Here is a 20,211-nt window from a genome sequence, read left to right on the forward strand (position 1 = left end):
ATTCCCTGCTTATTCACCCATGAACATATATATAAACATTTAATTCAACAGCAAGCTTAGATAACTCAATTAGCTATTATTTCACCGTGAAGGAAGCTGATTCCAATTTATATTAATGTATTCTGATAGCATTTTGAAGAATAGTTTGATTGCCAGCAGCTTACCTTAGGGTCAGATTCTTTGATGATAGCAGTAAATATTGATTCCTGGGGGAGAAAATAAAAAAAGTTTAAAGATTTACACAGTAAAATACAGTTTCATTAGCTAATTGGGAATCACAGACTCCCTAATTGAAATGACAACTTTTTTTCCTGCTTTATTAGTCAAAGTGATAGCATGAGCACTTCTGACAGCTGCGTTATTCTGGTATCAGACCAGGACCCCAAAAGACATTTAACATGAGTCCTCAGTAGGACACGCTATCAGAACGGGCAGCGCTCAAAAGTCAGCTTAGACACAAAATCCTGCTCTGTGTTGAAACGTTATCACGTATCACAGAATGTCAATATATTTTATTACTTACTTCATCTTTTATAGTCTTATACTGAGGCACCATGTTGATGCAGAGCTGATTCCCATCCAGTGACATTGGAAAGCAGGTGTAAAATTTAACCATGGAATCTGCAGATTTTCTATTTATTTCAAGATATGCCTTTTAAGATAAAGAAAATAAAAAAGTGAAAAAGACACTCCAATTTAGCAAAAACATATCAATGGTTGCTACGCTGCATTATCACATTTACATTCGTTAGAAGAATATTTCCTGCTACTCCAGGTAGAGACCCCACTAGGTACACACTGGAATACCTTTTTATGAGATGATAAAATTAACACATCTCTCAGTCCTCCAAATGGCTTTGCTAGGTTGGAAACTTCTTCGACAGAATATCCTTTCTCAGGCAAGTTTGAAATAAGAACCACACAGATATCATCAGGCTCCTGTAAACAAATGAAAGGAAGTATTACTGTTGTTTCTTCAACTCCAAACCAAAACTGCTGTATGACTAACGAGGACGTTTATTTTTACTATGTCAAGCCACCATTAAACTGAATGAAACACTTGCTTAAAAGCATTTAGTTATGCATGCAATTACCCCCAAACCAAAGAATATTAAAGCCTTGGTAGGATTTAGTAGCAAAGCACATTATACATTTTTTTCACCCCTCTCCATAATTATGTCATGTAATCACCTCAAATACTGCCTAATTGTGGATGTATCCAGGTCAAACTAATTCTGTACAAACCTTGGTCTCTCTCTTGCCATCTCACTAAAAATTCAAACCAAACCAACCCCCCCGATAATTATGCCATTACTTTATATCCATGATATGCCCACACATCAAACACTGCAAGTTTGTACATGCAATTTCTACATCTTGAGAAAATAAGAGAGTTACAAGAAATCCACAGAAGGGCAATAATCAGCATAAAAAGGAGTTTTGATGTAAACAAAGAGTCAACAAACTGTGGGAAATTAAGCCAGAAGTCTATCAAATCAAAAACAGCCCAGAAAACATAAACTAGTCACTATTTCCCACAAGAAATTAACAGACAAAGATTTAAACCAGAGGTTTTCTGACAGCAGAACCATCACTTGGAAACCTGCACCAGATCTCTCCCCACAGCATTCACAGATTCAAGCACCTTTAGACTGACCTTGCTAATTGGTTCTGTTGATTCCTCACTCTTCACAGTCGCTACAGCAGCTTCTATTAAAAAATAAATAAAATTAAAAAGTGGAGCTTTTGAATTTAAATCCTTCGTTTAACACTCAAATGCTTTGCTGACATTAAGGCCTTATTAGCTGAATAATCACAGCCACAATATTTCTTTGTGGGCATACTGGGATACTGTAGGTGCCCAGCACATGCCCATATTGTTTCTCTTTTCTGTTCTTTTTCCTGGTAAAAGTCCACAAAAAAATCTTAGAGACCCAGGAAAACACAAACAGCAAAGAACAGGAAACCACCAATCAGAGCAGTTAAGGGAGAATCCCTTCTATTGTAAAATGCTTATATCCACCACTATCATGTGCATAATAACTGACAATTAATATACATCATGTTTAAACAAGTTCTGTTACTCATCAGTTACAAATATTGGGAAAATAGGATCTATTGAACCAGCTCCTAAGCATGTACTGTAAAGCAATGAGATTAAAAGATTTAGTGGGGAGGCTGTAAACAGAATACATAGCAGACCTTACTCCTTTCCTCTGATGAGCTGCAAATAAAACTCCATGCTGCATGGAAAAGGTCTAGGCAAAAATACTATGCCAGCTAAAAATATGTGAATTTTGAGGGTTTTTTGGCCACTCTTCTTCAGTCCCAGACCCATAAAAGTGTTCTTTTATGTTTCAGTCAGTGAAGCTAACCAATTTCCTTCTCTGATATCCTGGGTCATCTTCGTTTCTGAAGAGTTCCTGGTCTCGGTGCTATTCTGACATAATTCACAATAGCAGAGAGGCTTAGGACAGAAATGAAAAAACACTGCCAGTTTGCAATTTACCTTGATCAGTTAAAGGCTCCTTAATTTCATCCAAATCCACCGCTGCCACCTGAGGCATCTCTGCAAGTTTCTCTACAAAACATTTTAAGATACCACAATGTCAAATTTATGGAACTTACAACTAGCAAAGCAACCTAAAACCAGCATCATCGTATCAGAATTACCTAGTAAAGATGCAGGATTATCAATTCCTTTGGTCGGAGTCTCTACCACCTTCACAGCCTCTGTAACTTTGTCCGCTTCTGTAACACTCTTTGGGTCGGAAAACTCAACTTCCCCAGTGTCCATTTCAGCTTCTGGTGAGATCTGAAGATCTTCAGACTTATTTTCTACTGAATTTGCTGGAAGGTAACAGCAAGATAAAGATTTTTTCAGACCTCCTGTCACAAATGAGCAGAAAATGAATATACAGGACCAGCTCATCCCAGCTTCACAAAACAACTCTGTGGCTGTCTTTACATGAAAGGCTAAGATGATTTTGCTTTCTCAAAAATCATTTTCTTTACCTGGTTCTTTGCTACTCCAGACCTACTAGCAGCACTGCTTATCACTATTAGCAAACTCACAAGGTGCAAGAAGAGTGCACACCTAAGACTACTGTATTGCAAACTCTGTGAAAGGTGTGAAAGGTTTGGACTCACTCCCTTAAATATCTCATCTGGAAAGTGGAAGGCAGCAGAATAGCACCTGTACTGAAAGCAGTACCTAAAGGGGATCTACGAAAAAGCTGGAGAGACACCTTATCTGGGATTTTAGTGATAGGACAAGGAGTAATGGTTTAAAACTAAACATGAGTAGATTTAGATTAGATATTCGGAATAAATTCTTCACTCAGAGGGCAGTGAGGCCCTGGTCCAGGCTGCCCCGAGGAGCTGTGGCTGCCCCATCCCTGGCAGTGCCCAAGGCCAGGGTGGATGGGGCTGGGGGCAGCCTGGGCTCCCTGGCAGGGAGTGGAACTAAGTGATCTTTAAGGTCTTTTCCAACCCAAACCATTCTGTGTGTGGTCCAAGGAAAGACTGAAAGTTCTCATTTGTCTTACCTGCAGTAGTTGAGGCTTTCTTGATCTTACTATCTTTTGTCACCACAGATTTCTTAGTTTTTTCTTTTTTACCTATGTAAAATACCCAAAAACAAATCAGCAGAAATGCTTAAGTCTTACATTTGTGTAAGAGTAAAAAAATAAATAAATAAAGAGTAAAGAGGATGAAAATATGTACAGAAATCATCTGATCTGCAGCAATTCAACTGGTATGACAAAAAAACACCAAAACCTAAAAAATACGTTAATTCAACAACAAACTTGAATGCAAGTCACAGAAGTTACTCTGCTTCATGAATTTATTTAGGATTCTGGTGACACAACCCTTCTGCTGTAAAAAAGCTCATTTCCTCTTTCTCTTAAATGCCTGTAAGCAATTCACTGTTTCCATCTGAGCCAGCTCTGAGAAGCAGTGCTATAGGAATTGTAATTCCATTTTACAAACTGGATTCAGAATGACATACCCATCAATGAAAAAAACTTGAAACAGCACCATTCTCTTAAGTTTTAGCTGATTGAATTTTCCCAGCAAAACAAAAAACAGTGACTTGTCCCTATCTAAGTTCAAAACAAGCGCCCATAAAAGCCAAAAAATAAACAACAAAAATGATTTGGCTTTCATTTTCAATGTGTAACACCAACATTTCTGTAAAATCTCATTGGCTTCTCATGTATTTGCCACAATCTGTCCTCTTTTTCAGTAAAGTACCAAAAGAAAGTTACTCGTTAAAGCGTGACATACAGGTGTTTCTGCCAGACTAAGTAACAATAACTGATTCTGTCCGAATCCTTAGATGACCAGGGCATAAATTTAAAAGCAACTTGAACATTTAAGGATAATAAGGCACTGAGAAGCACTAGCACTAACTGCAAAAGGCAATGTTAAATGCATTATATCAAAGACAACTCAAAGAATTACACAAATTTCATGGAGGATAGAACACCACACGTATCATGAATAGATAGGGGCAAATATTTAAAATTACAGAGTATCAGCACGGGTCTTTTTTTTTTTTATTATTATTATTTTTATTGCTACTTGTGGGTGTTTCTCAAGCCAGACAGGTTACATGAAAAAGACGGCATCTGAAAGTATAAGCTGTTCACTTTCTCACACCTCTCTGGGCTTGCTTTCAGTCACTATTAAATAAAGCACTCATAAAAACAGAGAAATTGGAAAAAGGTATCATCAGATACAAGGTAGTCAAAGCCTCACCTGTAACAGATTTAGTTGTCTTAGCGGTGGTGTTCTGATGTTTTCTATTATGAACAGATGGGGAAAAGATAAAGAAAAATCAGATTCAAAGACAATTCATGAATATCAAAATAGCTTTAGAAGTTCCAAACCAGTAAAACACAGATATGAGCACACCTGGTTTCCAGTGGCTATCAGTAAGAGTGACATTAACGGACATAATGCAGCACTTACTTTGTACTTGGCGCAACTTTTTTAACAATCCGAGTCTTTTTTTTGATGCTCATTTTAGCCTAAAGCAGACAGAAAGAAGAACTTTTATTGCATCACTTATACCTTGTATTGGATAGGTTGCATCTTTCATTTTGTTAAACTGATACTATTCACAGTCAGCAATCTGAACCAAGAAAAACAGAAAGCTCAAATCTGAAATTCACAAGAGGATTTTCATATATTTTTTGACTCGTGCTTATGAAAAGCAATTTAAAAAATTATCAACTAAAACAACTAAATATTTTTCTTAAGAACATTGGTTTCTGGATTAAAATTCCAAGCTACACAGAAAATATTATGTTATTCACCAACACACTGCTTACCTGGCCAGGAGATGCTTTTGGCTTTTCTGCTACACTTATTTTCACCCGTTTCCCATTCACCAGCACTGGCACAGTTTCACCGTATTTCACAGCTGCTATCACTGCTTCTTTGTAGTTCATTTCCAAGTAGGCCTAAAATAAAAGGCACTTTCAGGCTTTACTTACACTGTAGGCACAAGATGCAAATTTCTGCAATTTTTCTTTAGAAAATCTGCTCACGACAGAACTGCGTGTGCTCCCAGAGTTCATGGGGAGTTTGATGACAAAGTTTAGACTGCAGTATTACATAAAAGGGAGCCTAGCTCCTTGAACAATTAACAATTAAGGCTCAGGTAGCAGCATAGAATTAAGACTCCCTGCTATTTCAAGGTTACTTATGTGATTTTTAATGACAACCTGCTCAGGAAGCCTTATCCGAAAGGACAAGCTGAGCTTACAGGTACTGCAGCTTTTATTGTTTCACAGTTTCTTTTGCATTCTCGCACAAACACCTTCTACTGGAAAACTCACCTCGTTCCTAGAGCGCAGTACGATGAGATCACTGACTTTGCCAAACGGCTGAACGATTTTTTTAATATCCTGATCTGAAAAGCCATCATCAGGTAAATCAGATATTTGAAGGACTGTCCCGCAATTCAGCAGTTCCTCTCTCAACAGCTACAAAGTAAAAAATAGAACAAAAATAAGCAATTTCCATGTTAAGTCTAGTACAACAAAAGAAAAACAATCTGCAATAGAAACTGCCCCAGAGCAGACCAACTGCTTAGCTCACTGAGGTGTTTCGAGGCTTTTGCTCTTTAACACAAGGACAGATCCGTAATTCCAATCACGGAACGGCCTGAGCTGGAAGGGCCCTTAGGATCATCTAGTTCCGACCCCCTGCCATGAGCAGAGACAAAACAACCTTTAGATTATTAGGTGACATCAGATAGGATTATCAAGTAACAGTGTACAACCGTCTTGTTTTTACTAAGTATTAAAAACCAACGTCATTCCAGCTGTCTAGGCTATGTGGGGAAAGAGTTGCCCAACTCCACTACCTTCCTTTCACTATCTATTAGCCTTCAGTATCAGCAGGCAGTGTTCTCTTCCCTTATCATTTAGAGGCTAGGATCTACCAAGGACAACTGCATCTACCACAGACACTCAAGAGTAACTAAAACAAAAGTCTGGTTTATAGGTGCTGCGTGTCCTGGTTTATAGGTGCAGCGTGTCCAAGAGATCCCAATCTGATGGACAAAGTCGACACTGGCTTAAAATCCTTCTTACAAGACGAGTAGGAAGTTCCTCTGCCTTGCCTTCTGTGCACAACATGAAAATGAGTACTTTCTGCCTCCTATCCCTTATACTTACACGGTAGCACCTTCCAGCAGAGCTCATCACGCACCATTTATACAAACAAGTGCACAGCAGCACAGGGCCCCGAGCTTAATTGGAATTTCTTTCTGCTGCTGTAACACAAACCTCCTGGAGCGCTTCCCATCTGTTACAAAGTGCTTGCTGTGGTGCTTAGCACGAAGCTGTACTATCACGGCACTATCTATTGCACAGAATTAGCGAACAGAACAGTTAATCCTTCCACACATGATCCCCCTGCAATGGGATACAAAGCAAATACTTCAAATCACAGAGAAAAATACTGAGAAGCTCACCCTGTTATAAGGAGAAGGACGAGGTCCGCTGGTTCCTGCGGGCAACTCTTCCTCATCCTCTTCCACTTCTTTGTCTTGGGGCGAATCGTCACTTTCAGGAGAAGAACTTGACCCAGGCAGAGAAAGCATGTCCTTCTTCGCAGCCTTCGGTGAAACGCTTTTCAGCGGCTTCTTCATGTTTCCAGGCATCTTCCCTAGGGGTCCATGAGAGGATGGTGATTTTCCCGATCCCGAGGATCCTAGCCCAGCTGCTTGAAGTGATTTATGCTTATTGAACTCCGCTACAAAGCCAGGTCCTAAACTTTTCACTACTGCCTCCAAAGCTGCCCTTCTGTCTGTGAGGGGAAGGGAAAACAAACCCATTTTTGGTTGGTTTTAAGAGCCCTTACCTACGCTGCTGTTCTGGTTCCTACATTCCCTATTCCTGACTCAGTCCTGCAACCTGCTGAAGTTCGAGAACCTTAATCACACTCCAGCAGAGGTGGCCTATAAATAAGAAACCTCTGTACTACTTCCACGGTGCTGTTGTATAACCTGACATTTTTAGTTAGGCTGACGTGACATGGGCAATATCATCTGCAAGAAGCCGAACGGCAGAGCAGGGAATGTCTGCAGAATTTTGCATGTCAGGGAACGTAAAAAAAGAAAACAACTTTTCAAGCCTTTGATCTTTCTCTGACATACTGATGCACTGCAGTGCTTTTTGGCTTGGTGCCCTCTGCTAAACTCAGTATCCTTCACTGTCTTGCTCTTTGTCACTTTGTCCTACAGCCTAACGTGCGGGTTTAAATTGCTCTTTAACAATCTGATACAACTTTGATTTCCCATATGCTTTGTTTTTGCGGAGATCAGTGAAAAATTTATATTTTGGTTATCAATTGCCTCTTCTACCTCTTGTGCTACATTAGAATGGTATTTTGCTGTTATAACTATCTCTTTGAAAATGCCTGTCCCTTCACAACTCCAGCTTCTTTCCCGTAAGAGCTCCCTTGCTCTTAATTTCCTTAACGCACACAAACAAAGGCACAGTATCCGGGTCAAAGAAAAAAGAACCAATCCTTTGAAATTCCTTTGTTTCGTTCTTCAGAATTTGAAGAGGAACAAAACCCTCCAAACATACTTGTATTTCACGCAAAGACTGAACTCAGAATTAATTACAAGGAACTGAGTTTACTCAAAATTTCCTAGAACAACAAGCTGGAGGAAATGAGCTGAAGAGTCACAAAGTGGTGCAACAAAATGTTATGAAGTATGCTTCACTGAAAGCCTTTCAGGTACCACGCCCTTATGTCAACTAAATTATTTATGGAAACTTCATCTTTTCCTCATAAATTCCACCTCCATTCAATGCAGTTTCTGAGCATCGCTTTTTCTTTCTCCACATCTACACTGCACACTTGCAAAATTACGTTTTTTGATGCTGAACAAGCAAGCATCCTCACTTGTTTCCAATTCTTGACTATCTTTACTGGCTTAAAAACTGAGCAAACACCCAGAAAAGGCAGTTGTTCAGCAGTGGTTTGGAACCATTAAACAGTTTCTGACACTAGGCAAGGAAGACTTTTTATGTTTCAGAATGCCTGTTTCCTGCTAAACACACTCCTCTCAAAGCATCAGCAAAAGGAAAAGTCATTTTTAAAAACAGAGATTTGCTGTGAAAAACTACAGATAAACCTCTTGAAATCAACTCTGCCTTCCTGAAATTAAAGGAAGCTTCGATTTGATTTAAGTAAGTGTTATCCGCCCTGTACCTTGCGATCGGGTCGCCCTCCTGGACCAGTCATTACTGGAAGACCTCGGAGGTCGCGGACTTGTTCTCAGCAGATTTCTTGACCGCTGCGGTGACCTCGACCTGTGCCTCGGGCTGAGCCGTCGCATCTGCCGTGGGCTTCGGCTTCGTGGTCTTGTTGGCCTGAAGCGGCCGGGGCTCCTGGACCGCGATCGCGACCGCCGCAGAACATAGCTAGAGCCGGCCACCCTCGAACGCCTGGGGCTAGGGCTGGCAGAGTTGGAGCGCCGCTTCGGGGTCTGGTTTTCTTTTCTGTCACCAGCATTTCTAGCAGAATAAAGGCATTCAGTGAGCTCTGACACGGCAGAGAATGATTAACCTGCGCCTGTTCAAACAGACTTTCTGGAGAAATTAGAAAAAATCAACAATGCTTAGAGCCTAATTTATTAACAAACATGCTTCTATTTCTGGAGGAACCACGTCACCAATGTTAAATAGAACTGAGAGGCGAGTGGGAGAGAAACACCTGCATGGAGAGAAAGCTGGAAAGACAACTCCAAAGTTACAAACTGCAGGGCTACGAAAAATGAACAGAAATAGGAGAAGAATATATGAAAGAGTAATGAATGAAGATACTTTGCTTCTTCCAAATTTACTTTGGAAGGTGGCAACCTCGCGCTGTTACGTTTATAAGACTGATTGAGACTGAAAGATGGGTTCCACAGAACTACTTAAATACACACCTAATGCATACTTCTGCTATGGAGAGATGTCAAGCTGATAAAGAACACGGAATGAGATCCATCACGGCAACAGTCCTCTTAGAGGACTGAACAGATCACAGGAGTAAAAGAGAAAACCTTGAAAATGCACAGAGTATATTCTAAATTTTCCAGGATATTTAAGGCAAGCTAGGACGAGTGCTTGGCCGTAGCATACTGGCCTGCCACTTTGCAATTTCTCAGCCCGTACTGAACCCTGTGATGACAAACATCCCCTGCCCGCCCCAGTGCTCAAAGCCAGGTAGAGCAGACGGTGCCTGAGAGATCTCACATTAAAAACGTGGCTGATGGAGCAGCCCTTCAGCTCGGAACAAGAAGCAGAATCTCTTCAGTAATTTTAGCACCAAAATTAAGAGACACAGTGGGAAATGACTGACACGGCATGCGTGCCCAGCACAGCTAGACCCACTGGGAAGAAAATATGCTGATCAAACAAAATGCAGAAGTCTTAGCACAACGTGAGCAACACGTGTCAACTGAAAGGCTTGTAAGTCAAGCTAGAACAAGAGCACTTCCTGAGGCACCACGTCCAGCCTTATTATCACTGTTTTAGAAGCCAAGTTCCTCTGAGATGGAATAGGTTCAGGAGAGAGGGCTGCCCCCTGGCAGACTGGAGAAGGGGCCGACAAGTCCTGTGTGGCCAGCAGCTAGCTGAGGTCAGCTGAAAAACCTCCAGTCCCCTAAATGCCTTCCAACATGCCCCGCACAGCACGTCCCAAAAGTGCTATTTAATTAGCAACCTTCAAACACCATTAAAAAGCCACATCAATCCTGGTATTCCTGCGCTCCATAGAAATGGTTGAATGCATTAGCAAAACAAAGCCATTTATAATAACAAAGCAGCACAAAGCCAGCTACCAGAGGGTCACAGCACCAAGCACTTTGCCCTGAGCCTGCGCCCGCAGCCCGGCCGTCGCTCTGACTCCCCAGCTGCAGACGTGCTGTCATCACCCAGGACTCAAGGAAGCACCACCCAAAAAGACAGCTCTCGCCCCACCTGCAAGCACAGATCACTCTCAAAGTGCTAGTAAACGTCTGTCCAGTTCATTAAGCTCCTCCAGTTTGGGGCAGTTCCCTTTATCCCCGGTGTGTTTAACAGCAGCAGCACTTGCAGCTCTGCAGCAATTTCAGTTTGAGGTTTTAAAGTATAATTACTCTCCATGAAAGTTTGAAGTTTGTTTTATCTCCCTCTAACACCATATTGCTCTTTGTTTATGAACATGGAGAGACCTTGAATGCACTCTGCAAATTAACCTGACCTACATTTTCAGCCTTTTTTTCTTCCAACTAATAGTCAGCTTCCCACGAAGCATGTCTAATTAATGGGGGTCACAGGGCAAGGCAGCAAAAATGAAAGTCCTATCGTTCCTGTTTCTGTTAAAGCTGGAGTATGCACAAACACTGAGGCAACAGAATAACTTAATCTCACTGAGATCCAAGCAGAATTAGTCTGCAGGGTGTGTTTTTATAAAACGTAATTGTAAACAGAGTAAGTTTTAAGCAGAAGAGACATGAGTTCATCAGTTCCACTGCTTCTTCAGCCTGCGATCCCATAGCTTCCCAAGGGATCTACGGGCGAAAAAGTCTGGGGAATAAGGAGCCAACACAGGGTAGCCTACTGTCAGATAGACTTTAAGCTGCTAACAAGAGCGGCTTAACTGGAAAAAAGTTTAAGTCTAAAAGTCGGAAATCCCTCCGTTTGATCACGACAGACTGAGGCACGGCTATGAAAGATGCCCATGGTGACACTGCTGACAGTGCCAGCCTTCAGACTTCCCTACAGCTTGCTCTCATTCTCATGAAGGAACTCTGGATACCGTGCCACTCACCTGATTAAAGGATTTAGGGCAACACCATTTTACAACAAAAAGGCAAGGAGGCCGCCAGTACAGCTCGTCAGTGAACAAAGCAGGAAAATTCATTGCCTTCATTCCCAGATACTTGTAACTGACAAATTTAAAACCACCTGTAAGCAAAAGGCAGTTACCTCTTTGAAGAACGAGACTCGGGGTTCCAGTCAGGGTACCTGTTAAATGCAGGAAACACAACTGTCAGCAAAGAGCTGCATCTGGGCACAGCTCTGGTCTCACATGCAGCAGCTGTTACAGATCTAAGCTCCCGTGCAGGACTCCAGCAGCACCACGTGCCACTTTCCTTCACCTAATAGTCTAAAATGAATTCAGAACAGTGCTCAGATATTGACATCTGAACCACGGAAACCCACCCAGCACGGTCTGAGGGACCACGTGCATGCACAGAAAGTGCTTTTTGGCCTAAATGAACTTTTTTAAACAAATTCCTTACTGTTGGCGTAACTGGCGGCAGCTCTCGATGTGGGAGGGGGTGTTCTGGTGCAGAATCCAGTCCTAGGTGGAGAGAAGACATCCAGAGAAGTTCGGTTAGCAGGGAAAACGTTAGCATTTGACCACAACCTGAAGCGCTGTCATACTTTACCTTCCATTGCCAGTACATTACTAACAAATGATCTGATGTCAGGGTCACATTTCTCACTTGAGATTACCACTCCTTAATGCTAACGATGAGAACGCTTAATGATTATGGAAGGCTGCTACAGAACACGAAGGAATTTAGGTGGAAAGTGCAGAGGATGCATCGCATTACATTAATCTGCTACCTCCATCAGCACCCTGCGCCGCTGTCACCACATCTCCAGCACAAAGGGCTGATCCAGTAGCTAACGAGAAAGTACGTAACGAGAAAGCCATTAGCAGCCTTCACGAGCTGTCAGGCTGTATGAACACGCACACAGCACAAGAAGCTGAGTACAGCAGAGAGCCTGACACAACGTGCTATCGGCGAGCCAAGTCTCATTTCTGTGGAAGCTCGACTGAGCAGTGCTCCGAGCACAATCGCTCCTAAGAGCACGCTCCGACTAAAGGTCACTCAAAAGCCCAATGAATCTTGTCACCCCCCCGTGAATTTCTAGGCAGAAAAAGCCCTCGCAAAAGCCTTACTTGGGAAACAGCTGCTGGGATGAGCATTGCACAGCCACAAGTACAACGGGAGCCCTCAGACCTGAAAACTGCTTATGCATGGGGTTAAGGTAAACACTGATTTAGTGCCCCTATAGGGAGCTGTGCACCAAGGCTGTTCTTGTAGTTGTAGGAGTAATGCTGGACTAAATTGGTGCTCCAGTGGAAGCAACTGCTCCGGTTAGCTCGCTGATCGAGAGCTGCTGACTGCTCTCAGATGGTATCACGTCGGGAGGGATCGTGTCAGGAGGGTATCACGTCGTCGTGACGATCACTGAGTATCCTTAAAGGCCAACTTCCTGCTGCTTCGGTATTTTAAACAATAATGGGTGAATAATGCAACTGACAGGCCCAGCTTTACAAAATGCCTCGCTGTTCTGAAATTACCTCACTCTCTGGAATGCACGTGCAGGTTTATACAAGGTTATAAAACACCGAGCGAGCAGCATCTCTGGTTTATTGGCAGAAAAACACGCCGCTTCAAAGGAAAGCTGGTGATGGCTCACTCAGAGCACGTGAGGTGGGAGGAATTGATGCGACCACGATTAGCTTTGTGCATTTTGCCAGCCCGGAGGACGGGGTGAAAACAGCCACTCCCTGCGCTTACAGCCCCAGCCTCACAGCACTAAGATCTGATACAACAGAGCCACCCCAGCTATTTATGCTGCACACAGCTTTTACAGCAAACACAGCCCGTTTTAAGCACCAGACTTACTTCCATTTCCTGAAGAAGCAGACACGCTGCTCAAGCATCTCCGGAGTAAAAAAAAAAAGCAAGCAATTCCTCACGATAAGCTGTTTTTGTCCTCGTAACACGCGGTTATTGAGCGATCCCATCCGTAAGAACGCTGTTTGTCCATAGCCTTGAAGTTAGATGGAAAAACTGTCACTGAAGGGCTGAAATTAGCTGTTGGAAACGAAAGGCAATGGGGCTTCAGGCACTGCCCAGCGCAGAAAGCACACCCAGTGTCCGTGAGGGCCAGCAGAGGCCGTTCTGCTTCCCCTGGTCTTCATCTGCCGGAGCAGCGGGCACTGGGGAGGCTGGCAGGCCCACAAGGAGATATTCTCCTCCCTCACAAAACCCCCATTCTTCTCCTCTTCAAGCCTTCACTATGCCGATGCCCTCTTGCGTTTTGTATAATCGCAGGAGCCTCGATTTATGCGTATTCCTCCTCTTTGATTAATTCCTTGCCCTTTTTGAGTCTTCAGAAAGATTCCAGTCCCTCTGGCAAGGCTGTCCCACTGGACGGATCCTTCCCCCAGACGGATCCTTCCCAGCACGAGGAAGCCCCCAGCCAGCTTCACACTGCACCACGAACCCACACAGGCCAGGGAGAGCAGCTCTGTCACCGTTACCTAATTTTGGGGGACCAGCAGGTCTCGGGGTGTTGTGCCAGCCCAGCCCACGTTATAGAAAAGCCAGGAGGAAGAGGGAGCAGGACCGTGCTTTGTCTCACTACATCGGCAGTGCAGCCACAATTCCTGTTGTGGGGAACCCTGAGGCTGTAGGACTGTGTGCAGGGTAAAGCCCCGGGCACCACAACACAGACAGAGGGGACCTCTGGAGGTGACCTGGGCCAGGACCCTGGCTTTAAATCTGTTTTAGCTGGAAGAAGACCCTGTGATGTGGTGCTTTACTCATCAGCACAGGGCTTCCAGTACACACAAACCCTCCTGCTGCTAGCATCACAGCCCTGCTCTGTTCCCAAAGGGCATGGTTGGAGACAGAAACCACACCTCACTGCTCCAGCATGACCACAACCCCCAGCTGAAAGCGAAGCTGCTCTGTGAAGTATTCCTGGAATGTTTTCATACGTCGGGGAGGCTGGAAAATACATTTGAAAGCAGAGGACACCGAGGTGAGATCGCAGCTAACCCAGGACAAAATAATTCTTCCCTGAAAAACCACCGCAGGACGCTTCTGAGAACTCCTCCCAGGTCCAGAAGTCATCTCAGACTTGCCAGATCTGTGTGTGAAGCTAACAGCCCTGCCTCCTCCAGCGCTGCAGGGCTTATGAAATGCTTCTCCCCACAGCAAGCCGCGGTGGCTGCGCCACGCCGCTGGGAGATGTTGTAACTTCTGACTTGTGAGCAGAGCCGTAGCACGACGCCGCCTCCAAATAAATGATCACACAAACAGCGCTGCAGGAGGGGTGCTCGGGGTTCTCCTCAGATCACAAAAGAACCAGAAAGTGCACTGAGTGCTGAGCGGCAGGAGCTGCACACAGCGCACTGCTCCAGAGGATTTGGGAACACCGCAGACCTCTCAAGGCCGTTTTGGCTTTTATTCCATCAGCCCTCATTAATTAAGCAAAGTTAAATACGTCAGCGGATAAAAACCCCAGGGAGAGCCGATCGGATGCTTTGGGGAACAGCAGAAGCATTTTTTCAGCTCCAAGCCAAAACAAAGCCCTGGCTGGGTTTCGCTGCTGTTATGGCAGAGGCACGCTGCAAGAACGAGGGCGACGGGGCTGAGATGATGCAGACAGCAGGCTTCAGCCACCAGCAGCCCCCGCAGCTCCGCAGGCCCCTCCAGGAGCAGCAGCCAGCTGTAAATCTGTCAGTTCAATAATGTGACATCAGGTAACCTGCTCGAGTTCTCTTCTGAGAGGCAGCACAGCTTCTGTGTCAACCCTGGCAAGAAAATGGACCCTAGATGAGTCTACTTCTGCACGAGGCTGGGTTAAAAGAACCTACAAAAGGCAGTGCAGCACATGAATGCTCTGTGAAATCTGTTATCTTAACACCACAAACAGTTTTCAGATGTTCAGTCCCTTCAAGTGTTGGAGAAAAAGGTTTTCTTCACCTGGTATCTTTCATCCTCTTCATAACTCGTCGTCTGCTCTTGTTTCAAGCCATCCTCTTTGCTCATCTCCTTCCTTCCTGAAGCCACCCAACCTTTCCAATTTGCCGGGGACAAGACTCCCGTCTGTAATGCAGTGTTCACAAACAGCCTGCTGCAGCTGGGCAGTCCCCGTGCCTCACCATTCTGGCCCAGAACAGCTCCTGAAGATGCAGATTCCCCTCGAGGTGTGCTGGGGAGACGAGACCAAAGGCAGCCTCACTCACCAGATAGCTCCTCTTGCAGGGCTCGTGGCAGCAGGCACAGGGGAGCCACCAGCCCAGAACTCACCTCCCACCTACAGGCGGCTGCAGGTCGGGCTTCTGGAGCCATCAGAGGCACAGCCCTCGGAGGACATCCTCTGTGAATTCATCCTGTTATTTCTGAACTAACATTTGTCAAAATTGTGGCAAACTACCTCTGTTCCCCGTGGAACACCCCTGTGCTAGCACAGCTCACGCCCCACGAGGCTGTAGGTTCCTGCTCCATCGCTTCACCACCGCTCATCTGCCAGTTCCAGGGGGCTTCATCGCTTCCAAAACCCAACGTCCAGGCCACCTCCAGCCACACAACCGAGCCACAGCTTTATTTGTAAACCCACACCATAAATGCAGGAGGAATTTCTCATGCTTTAGAATTCACAAATGTACAGCTCTAACATTGCTCGAACAGACTTTTATTTCTTGAAGTATGGGGAAAAAAAAAATAAAAAACTAATTAATCTTATTATTTTGAAACATCATTGTTTGAATGTGACCTGTCCCAAACCGGTATGTGATGTATAATCAGCAGCTCATATACATAAAAAAAAACCACATCAGAATCAAGTTAACGTATGCTGGAGCTGGAAGCTGGCATGACGAGGAGAAAAGGTGCAGTGGGATCGGGGAGCCTGGAGAACACACGCTACGCTGAGTGCCATTAAAATGAGGGGTTACAGATCTGTGTCTCCCCCAGAAATTCAGCTGATTTGTCAACTGGTTTTTAGTAAAAACATTTACTGGGTTTTAGCAAGAAGCAGTACGCAAGCTACCAAGTACTTCACACTTACACAGACCGCACTTCTCCAAAGCGCTGTGCCCAGTTGTGAACACAAACACGAACTTGTTGCCCTGTTCAATTTTAGACGTTTTTATCTTAAATCAAGCTTCCCTTTCAGTTTTGTAACCCGCCCGAGCAGCTGCAATTCTTCCTGGCCGTCAGTGCCTCCCATGTGAAAGTGCTTGAACATTTATTTGGACTCTGAAGTCCCCAATGCAGCTGTCTCCATCTTAATTGTGTGCTCCCTTTTGTAATTTTGCAGCACAAACAGGGCCTGCAGTCCTGCACGGTTCTGCCAAACTGTGGAGTGTCCCCCACAGGCTGCCCATGCTTATTGAAGACTATTTAGTCTTTAAACATAAAACTAATAAGGAACTGTTTCATTTTAAATGACATTCTCCTATATTTCTGACATATCCAGCTCAGGACTTTCACGAAAAATCTACAGCTTTTGGGATTCTTTTCTCTCTCCCCATATTCCCCAGTTCCCTCTGCCGGGAACTGGAACTGTGACTTGCTCCAGAACTGAACGCTAGGTCGGATGAATGGAAGCATTTTGTGTACTCGTCAGAGCTGCCCTTCAGTCTCTGGGCCAGCCAATGTCACCCAGACCACATTTGGAAGATTACATTTTTGCAGATAAATAGGCTGCTTTGTCTTAAGGCAGACTTTGCGGGAGTGGGGCTGAATATATGAACATCTCAGGCACCCCGCTGAGATCCAGCACACAATTTCTGCACGCATTTTAGTCACCCGGATGATGGATTTGACCCTACTGGGAAAGGGTTTGCTCTGTCACTTGAAATCCCATCGCAGAAGGCATAAATCATTTTTCACATTCAAAGAAACCATAATAACGTGCAGGGCAATTCTGAAATGCAGTCTGAGAGGGAACACGCTGTGCAGCGAGGTTATAACCGTTCCCTAGCAGGGTTTCTAGCACTTTGCAATTAGCACATAAGCACCCAGACTGCCGAGCAGCAGCACAACTCATTCAATGCACGATAAAAAAAAAAATTAGCTCATGAAACAGTGCAGCAGGTAAGGCGCTGAGCACAATTTAGGCAATAATCTTTGAAAGCCACTCACCTTCATATGAGTGCATTCTATGTTACAGAGAGAACACATATGGGGGAATATTCTCGGAGACGTGGCATAGTAGTCATTCATCATGGAGGGCGTGGGCAGCCTTTTGATCTTCTGGGCATCGGACTGCAGGAACACGGGGAGCCACGAGGCCTTCACGATGCCGAAAGGAGATTTAATTGGCCCCTCGGGCTGCGGCTGGAAGGGTTTCTGCCCCGCCACCGAGCCGCTCTGCGCGGCGGGCTGGCTGCTCCCGGCCTCGTGCTGAATTCGCTCGTGCTGGCCGACGGCTGCGAGGAGCTCGGCCGAAAAGGGCGGCTGGGCCATGGGCGGCATCACGTGCTGGGGCACGGGCGGCTGCACGAGGGGCGGCATGACGGGAGGCAGCAGGGGCTGCGCCAGGGGAGGCAGCATGGGGGGCGGCAGCATGGGGGGCATGACGGGCGGCACCGCCGGCTGCGACACCGGCTTCACCACGGGGAGCCCCGCGGGCGCTGCGCACAGCCCGGACACTTTGCCCGCGGCCTCGGCTGGAAAAAAGGAGCGGGAGGTGGAGGAGTCGTTCTGGAAAGCCGGGGGTTTCAGCAAATCCTGAACGGGGAACACCGGGTTGCACGGCACGCCGGGCGGCGGGACACCCATGGGCACGTTTTGCTCTCGTTGGAAGTCTTCCCTGCTCTCTGGCGCCGGTGCTTCGGGGTTATAGACGCGCGACTCGAGGGGATCCTCGTTCAGCACCTCGCTGTTGTAAGCACGCACCTCCAGAGGATCCTCGGTGTAATCGTATTTGCTGCCGTGCCCGTAATCGATCACTTTGCCTTTGACCGCCGCGCCGCTCGTTCCGCCCAGCGTTTCTTCTCCGCGGCTTGGGGGATGCAGACCCGACAAAGAGTGACCCATCTTCCGAATCCGGATCTCTCTCAGGATGAGGGGCATGTTCTCGGGCGTCAGCTGGTCGTCTGGGTAGCGACTGAGCTCCTCCAAGTCTTCGTTGGAGAGCCCGAAGCTGGCCAGGATGCTGGAGGCGCTCTCAGGCGTGTAGCGGCTCTGGGCGTTCGCGCTCTGCTCCGGGATCCGGGCCGGGGGGGGCGGCTTCTGCGCGGCAGCCCCAGCGGAGCAGGGGGGGTTATTGTCCCAGCGGCTGCTGCGCGCCTCTCCCTTCTGCTCCTGGTGGAGGTTCGTCTTCACCTTGACCTGCCTCGGATCGGCCCTGTGCAGAGTCACCCGCACGTTGATCCTCTGCGAGCCCGTCCACTGGAAGCTGTCCTGGCCCGAAAATCTCTGCGGTGCTCCCGGAGGTGTCCCCGGCGCAGGTTTTCTCTGCAGCCCCGCTGCGCCTCCTCCCCTAAAGGATCCCGGGGGCTTGGCTCCGGCCGGATTGGGTCCTCTCGGCCTCTGGGGCAGCGCTCCTCGAGGGCTAAACATGGTGCTTTTCAGCAATGCCTGACCGAACTGAGCATGAGGAGGTGCGGAGCTGCTGGCAGCAACCGAGGTCAAGTGCTGGAGGGCCAAGTGAGTCTTAATTTGGGCAAGCTGTAAGGGAGGAGGGCCCAACAGAAGTGGGCTCGCAATGCCAAGGTTCAAGGAATTCACAAGTGGTGCGAAACTTTCCAAGAACAGCACAAAGCTGAAAGTTAAAAGACAAGCGTTAGATTGTTTCATCTTTTCACCTGCGTCACGCAGCGGGTTCTATAACCGGGGAGGACAAGAAGGGAGCTCGGGCAACAGCGCTTCAGTGACAGTTTAGGCGGTGCTTTCGAAAGCGAAATCCCGTTGCACAAAACCTTTTTGCTGCACAGCCTTACCCAACACACAGCCCTTCAGCAAACGAGCTGTGCCCACGAGCTCCGTGCCCAGCCAGGACACACTTTCAACAGCATTGCCTACGGCTTGACACGGCAGCTCGGCACAGTTTGCATTTATTTCAGTTTGGAGCCGTGTCAGGAGCAGTAAGCCAAGGTATTAAAACCCTCTCCAAGTGTTTACGAAGTAGGACTTGTAAGTGAAATCATTACGTGGGGAGCTCGGAGCAGTCACAGCCTGGATGCCTCGTTATTTGGGATCAAGCTGGAGCCAGCAGAGCAGCGCTCGGGGGGCCACTCCCGCAGCGATCCCCACGGGTGAGCTACAACACCCCGCAAGCAGCCAGCGGGTGTGACAGCGCCCGAGCTCTGTGCCTGGAAGGTTTCCATCCCGCAGATGTTAAAGGCACAATCTTACATCCAAACAATTCGAAATAGAAATGTGTGGGGCCGCATCAGAACAAGTTATGCTCGAGAATAAAACCAGCAGAGGGGCAGTGGGAACCACCACCCGGTATTTCGGCTGGAAGCACCAAGAATTCAATCCCATAAAGCAGTCGGACACCCACAAAACCAGGGGGTGCAGGACAAAGTGATGCCAGCCTAAAAAAACCCAACTCCTAACAGAAGTTTTCCAATAAACGGAGGTGCCTCCCTCAGGACTGCTCGCCGTAAGGCAGCAGTTTGAGAACCCCAACTCAAAACCCGCACGCGGCTGTAGCCTGGGAGAGGCGAGCCACATACAAGCAGCAAGTTTCACACTCTGAGGATGAATTCTGTAACCTGTCCCGACCTTTTTTGTTCTATGTCCCATCCCGTTATTTCTATTTAAATGAGGAAAGCCTGAGGTCAGCCCAAGAAGGAACAGCAGCTACAGGACCACGAACTACATCCCTTCTCCCTCAGAAAATAATGGGAAGGAGCCGACCCCCACCGGGCAGCACC

At 46.2% G+C, this 20,211-nt stretch overlaps 1 protein-coding gene across 4 annotated transcripts in view; it reads right to left on the reverse strand.

Annotated features, from left to right (window-relative positions):
• The window catches only part of ZNF638 (zinc finger protein 638), a 48,539-nt gene that overhangs the window by 20,916 nt on the left and 7,412 nt on the right, over positions 1 to 20,211 (reverse strand). For 3 of the 4 annotated variants that reach the window (XM_072037933.1, XM_072037931.1, XM_072037934.1), the window contains exons 2-17: positions 17,468 to 19,091; positions 11,807 to 11,868; positions 11,490 to 11,528; positions 8,743 to 9,047; positions 6,992 to 7,326; positions 5,850 to 5,996; positions 5,340 to 5,471; positions 4,978 to 5,036; positions 4,765 to 4,808; positions 3,549 to 3,620; positions 2,674 to 2,850; positions 2,510 to 2,581; positions 1,658 to 1,710; positions 808 to 939; positions 524 to 652; positions 165 to 206 (exon numbers count right to left, since the gene is read on the reverse strand). In XM_072037933.1, coding sequence (XP_071894034.1) covers positions 165 to 206; positions 524 to 652; positions 808 to 939; positions 1,658 to 1,710; positions 2,510 to 2,581; positions 2,674 to 2,850; positions 3,549 to 3,620; positions 4,765 to 4,808; positions 4,978 to 5,036; positions 5,340 to 5,471; positions 5,850 to 5,996; positions 6,992 to 7,326; positions 8,743 to 9,047; positions 11,490 to 11,528; positions 11,807 to 11,868; positions 17,468 to 19,091 — 3,424 coding nt within the window. The remainder of the gene's footprint in view (positions 1 to 164; positions 207 to 523; positions 653 to 807; positions 940 to 1,657; positions 1,711 to 2,509; positions 2,582 to 2,673; positions 2,851 to 3,548; positions 3,621 to 4,764; positions 4,809 to 4,977; positions 5,037 to 5,339; positions 5,472 to 5,849; positions 5,997 to 6,991; positions 7,327 to 8,742; positions 9,048 to 11,489; positions 11,529 to 11,806; positions 11,869 to 17,467; positions 19,092 to 20,211) is intronic. The other variant, XM_072037932.1, reaches the window with a different exon arrangement.

Source organism: Anas platyrhynchos, chromosome 4 (genome assembly GCF_047663525.1).
Source record: "Anas platyrhynchos isolate ZD024472 breed Pekin duck chromosome 4, IASCAAS_PekinDuck_T2T, whole genome shotgun sequence".
NCBI lineage: Eukaryota > Metazoa > Chordata > Aves > Anseriformes > Anatidae > Anas > Anas platyrhynchos.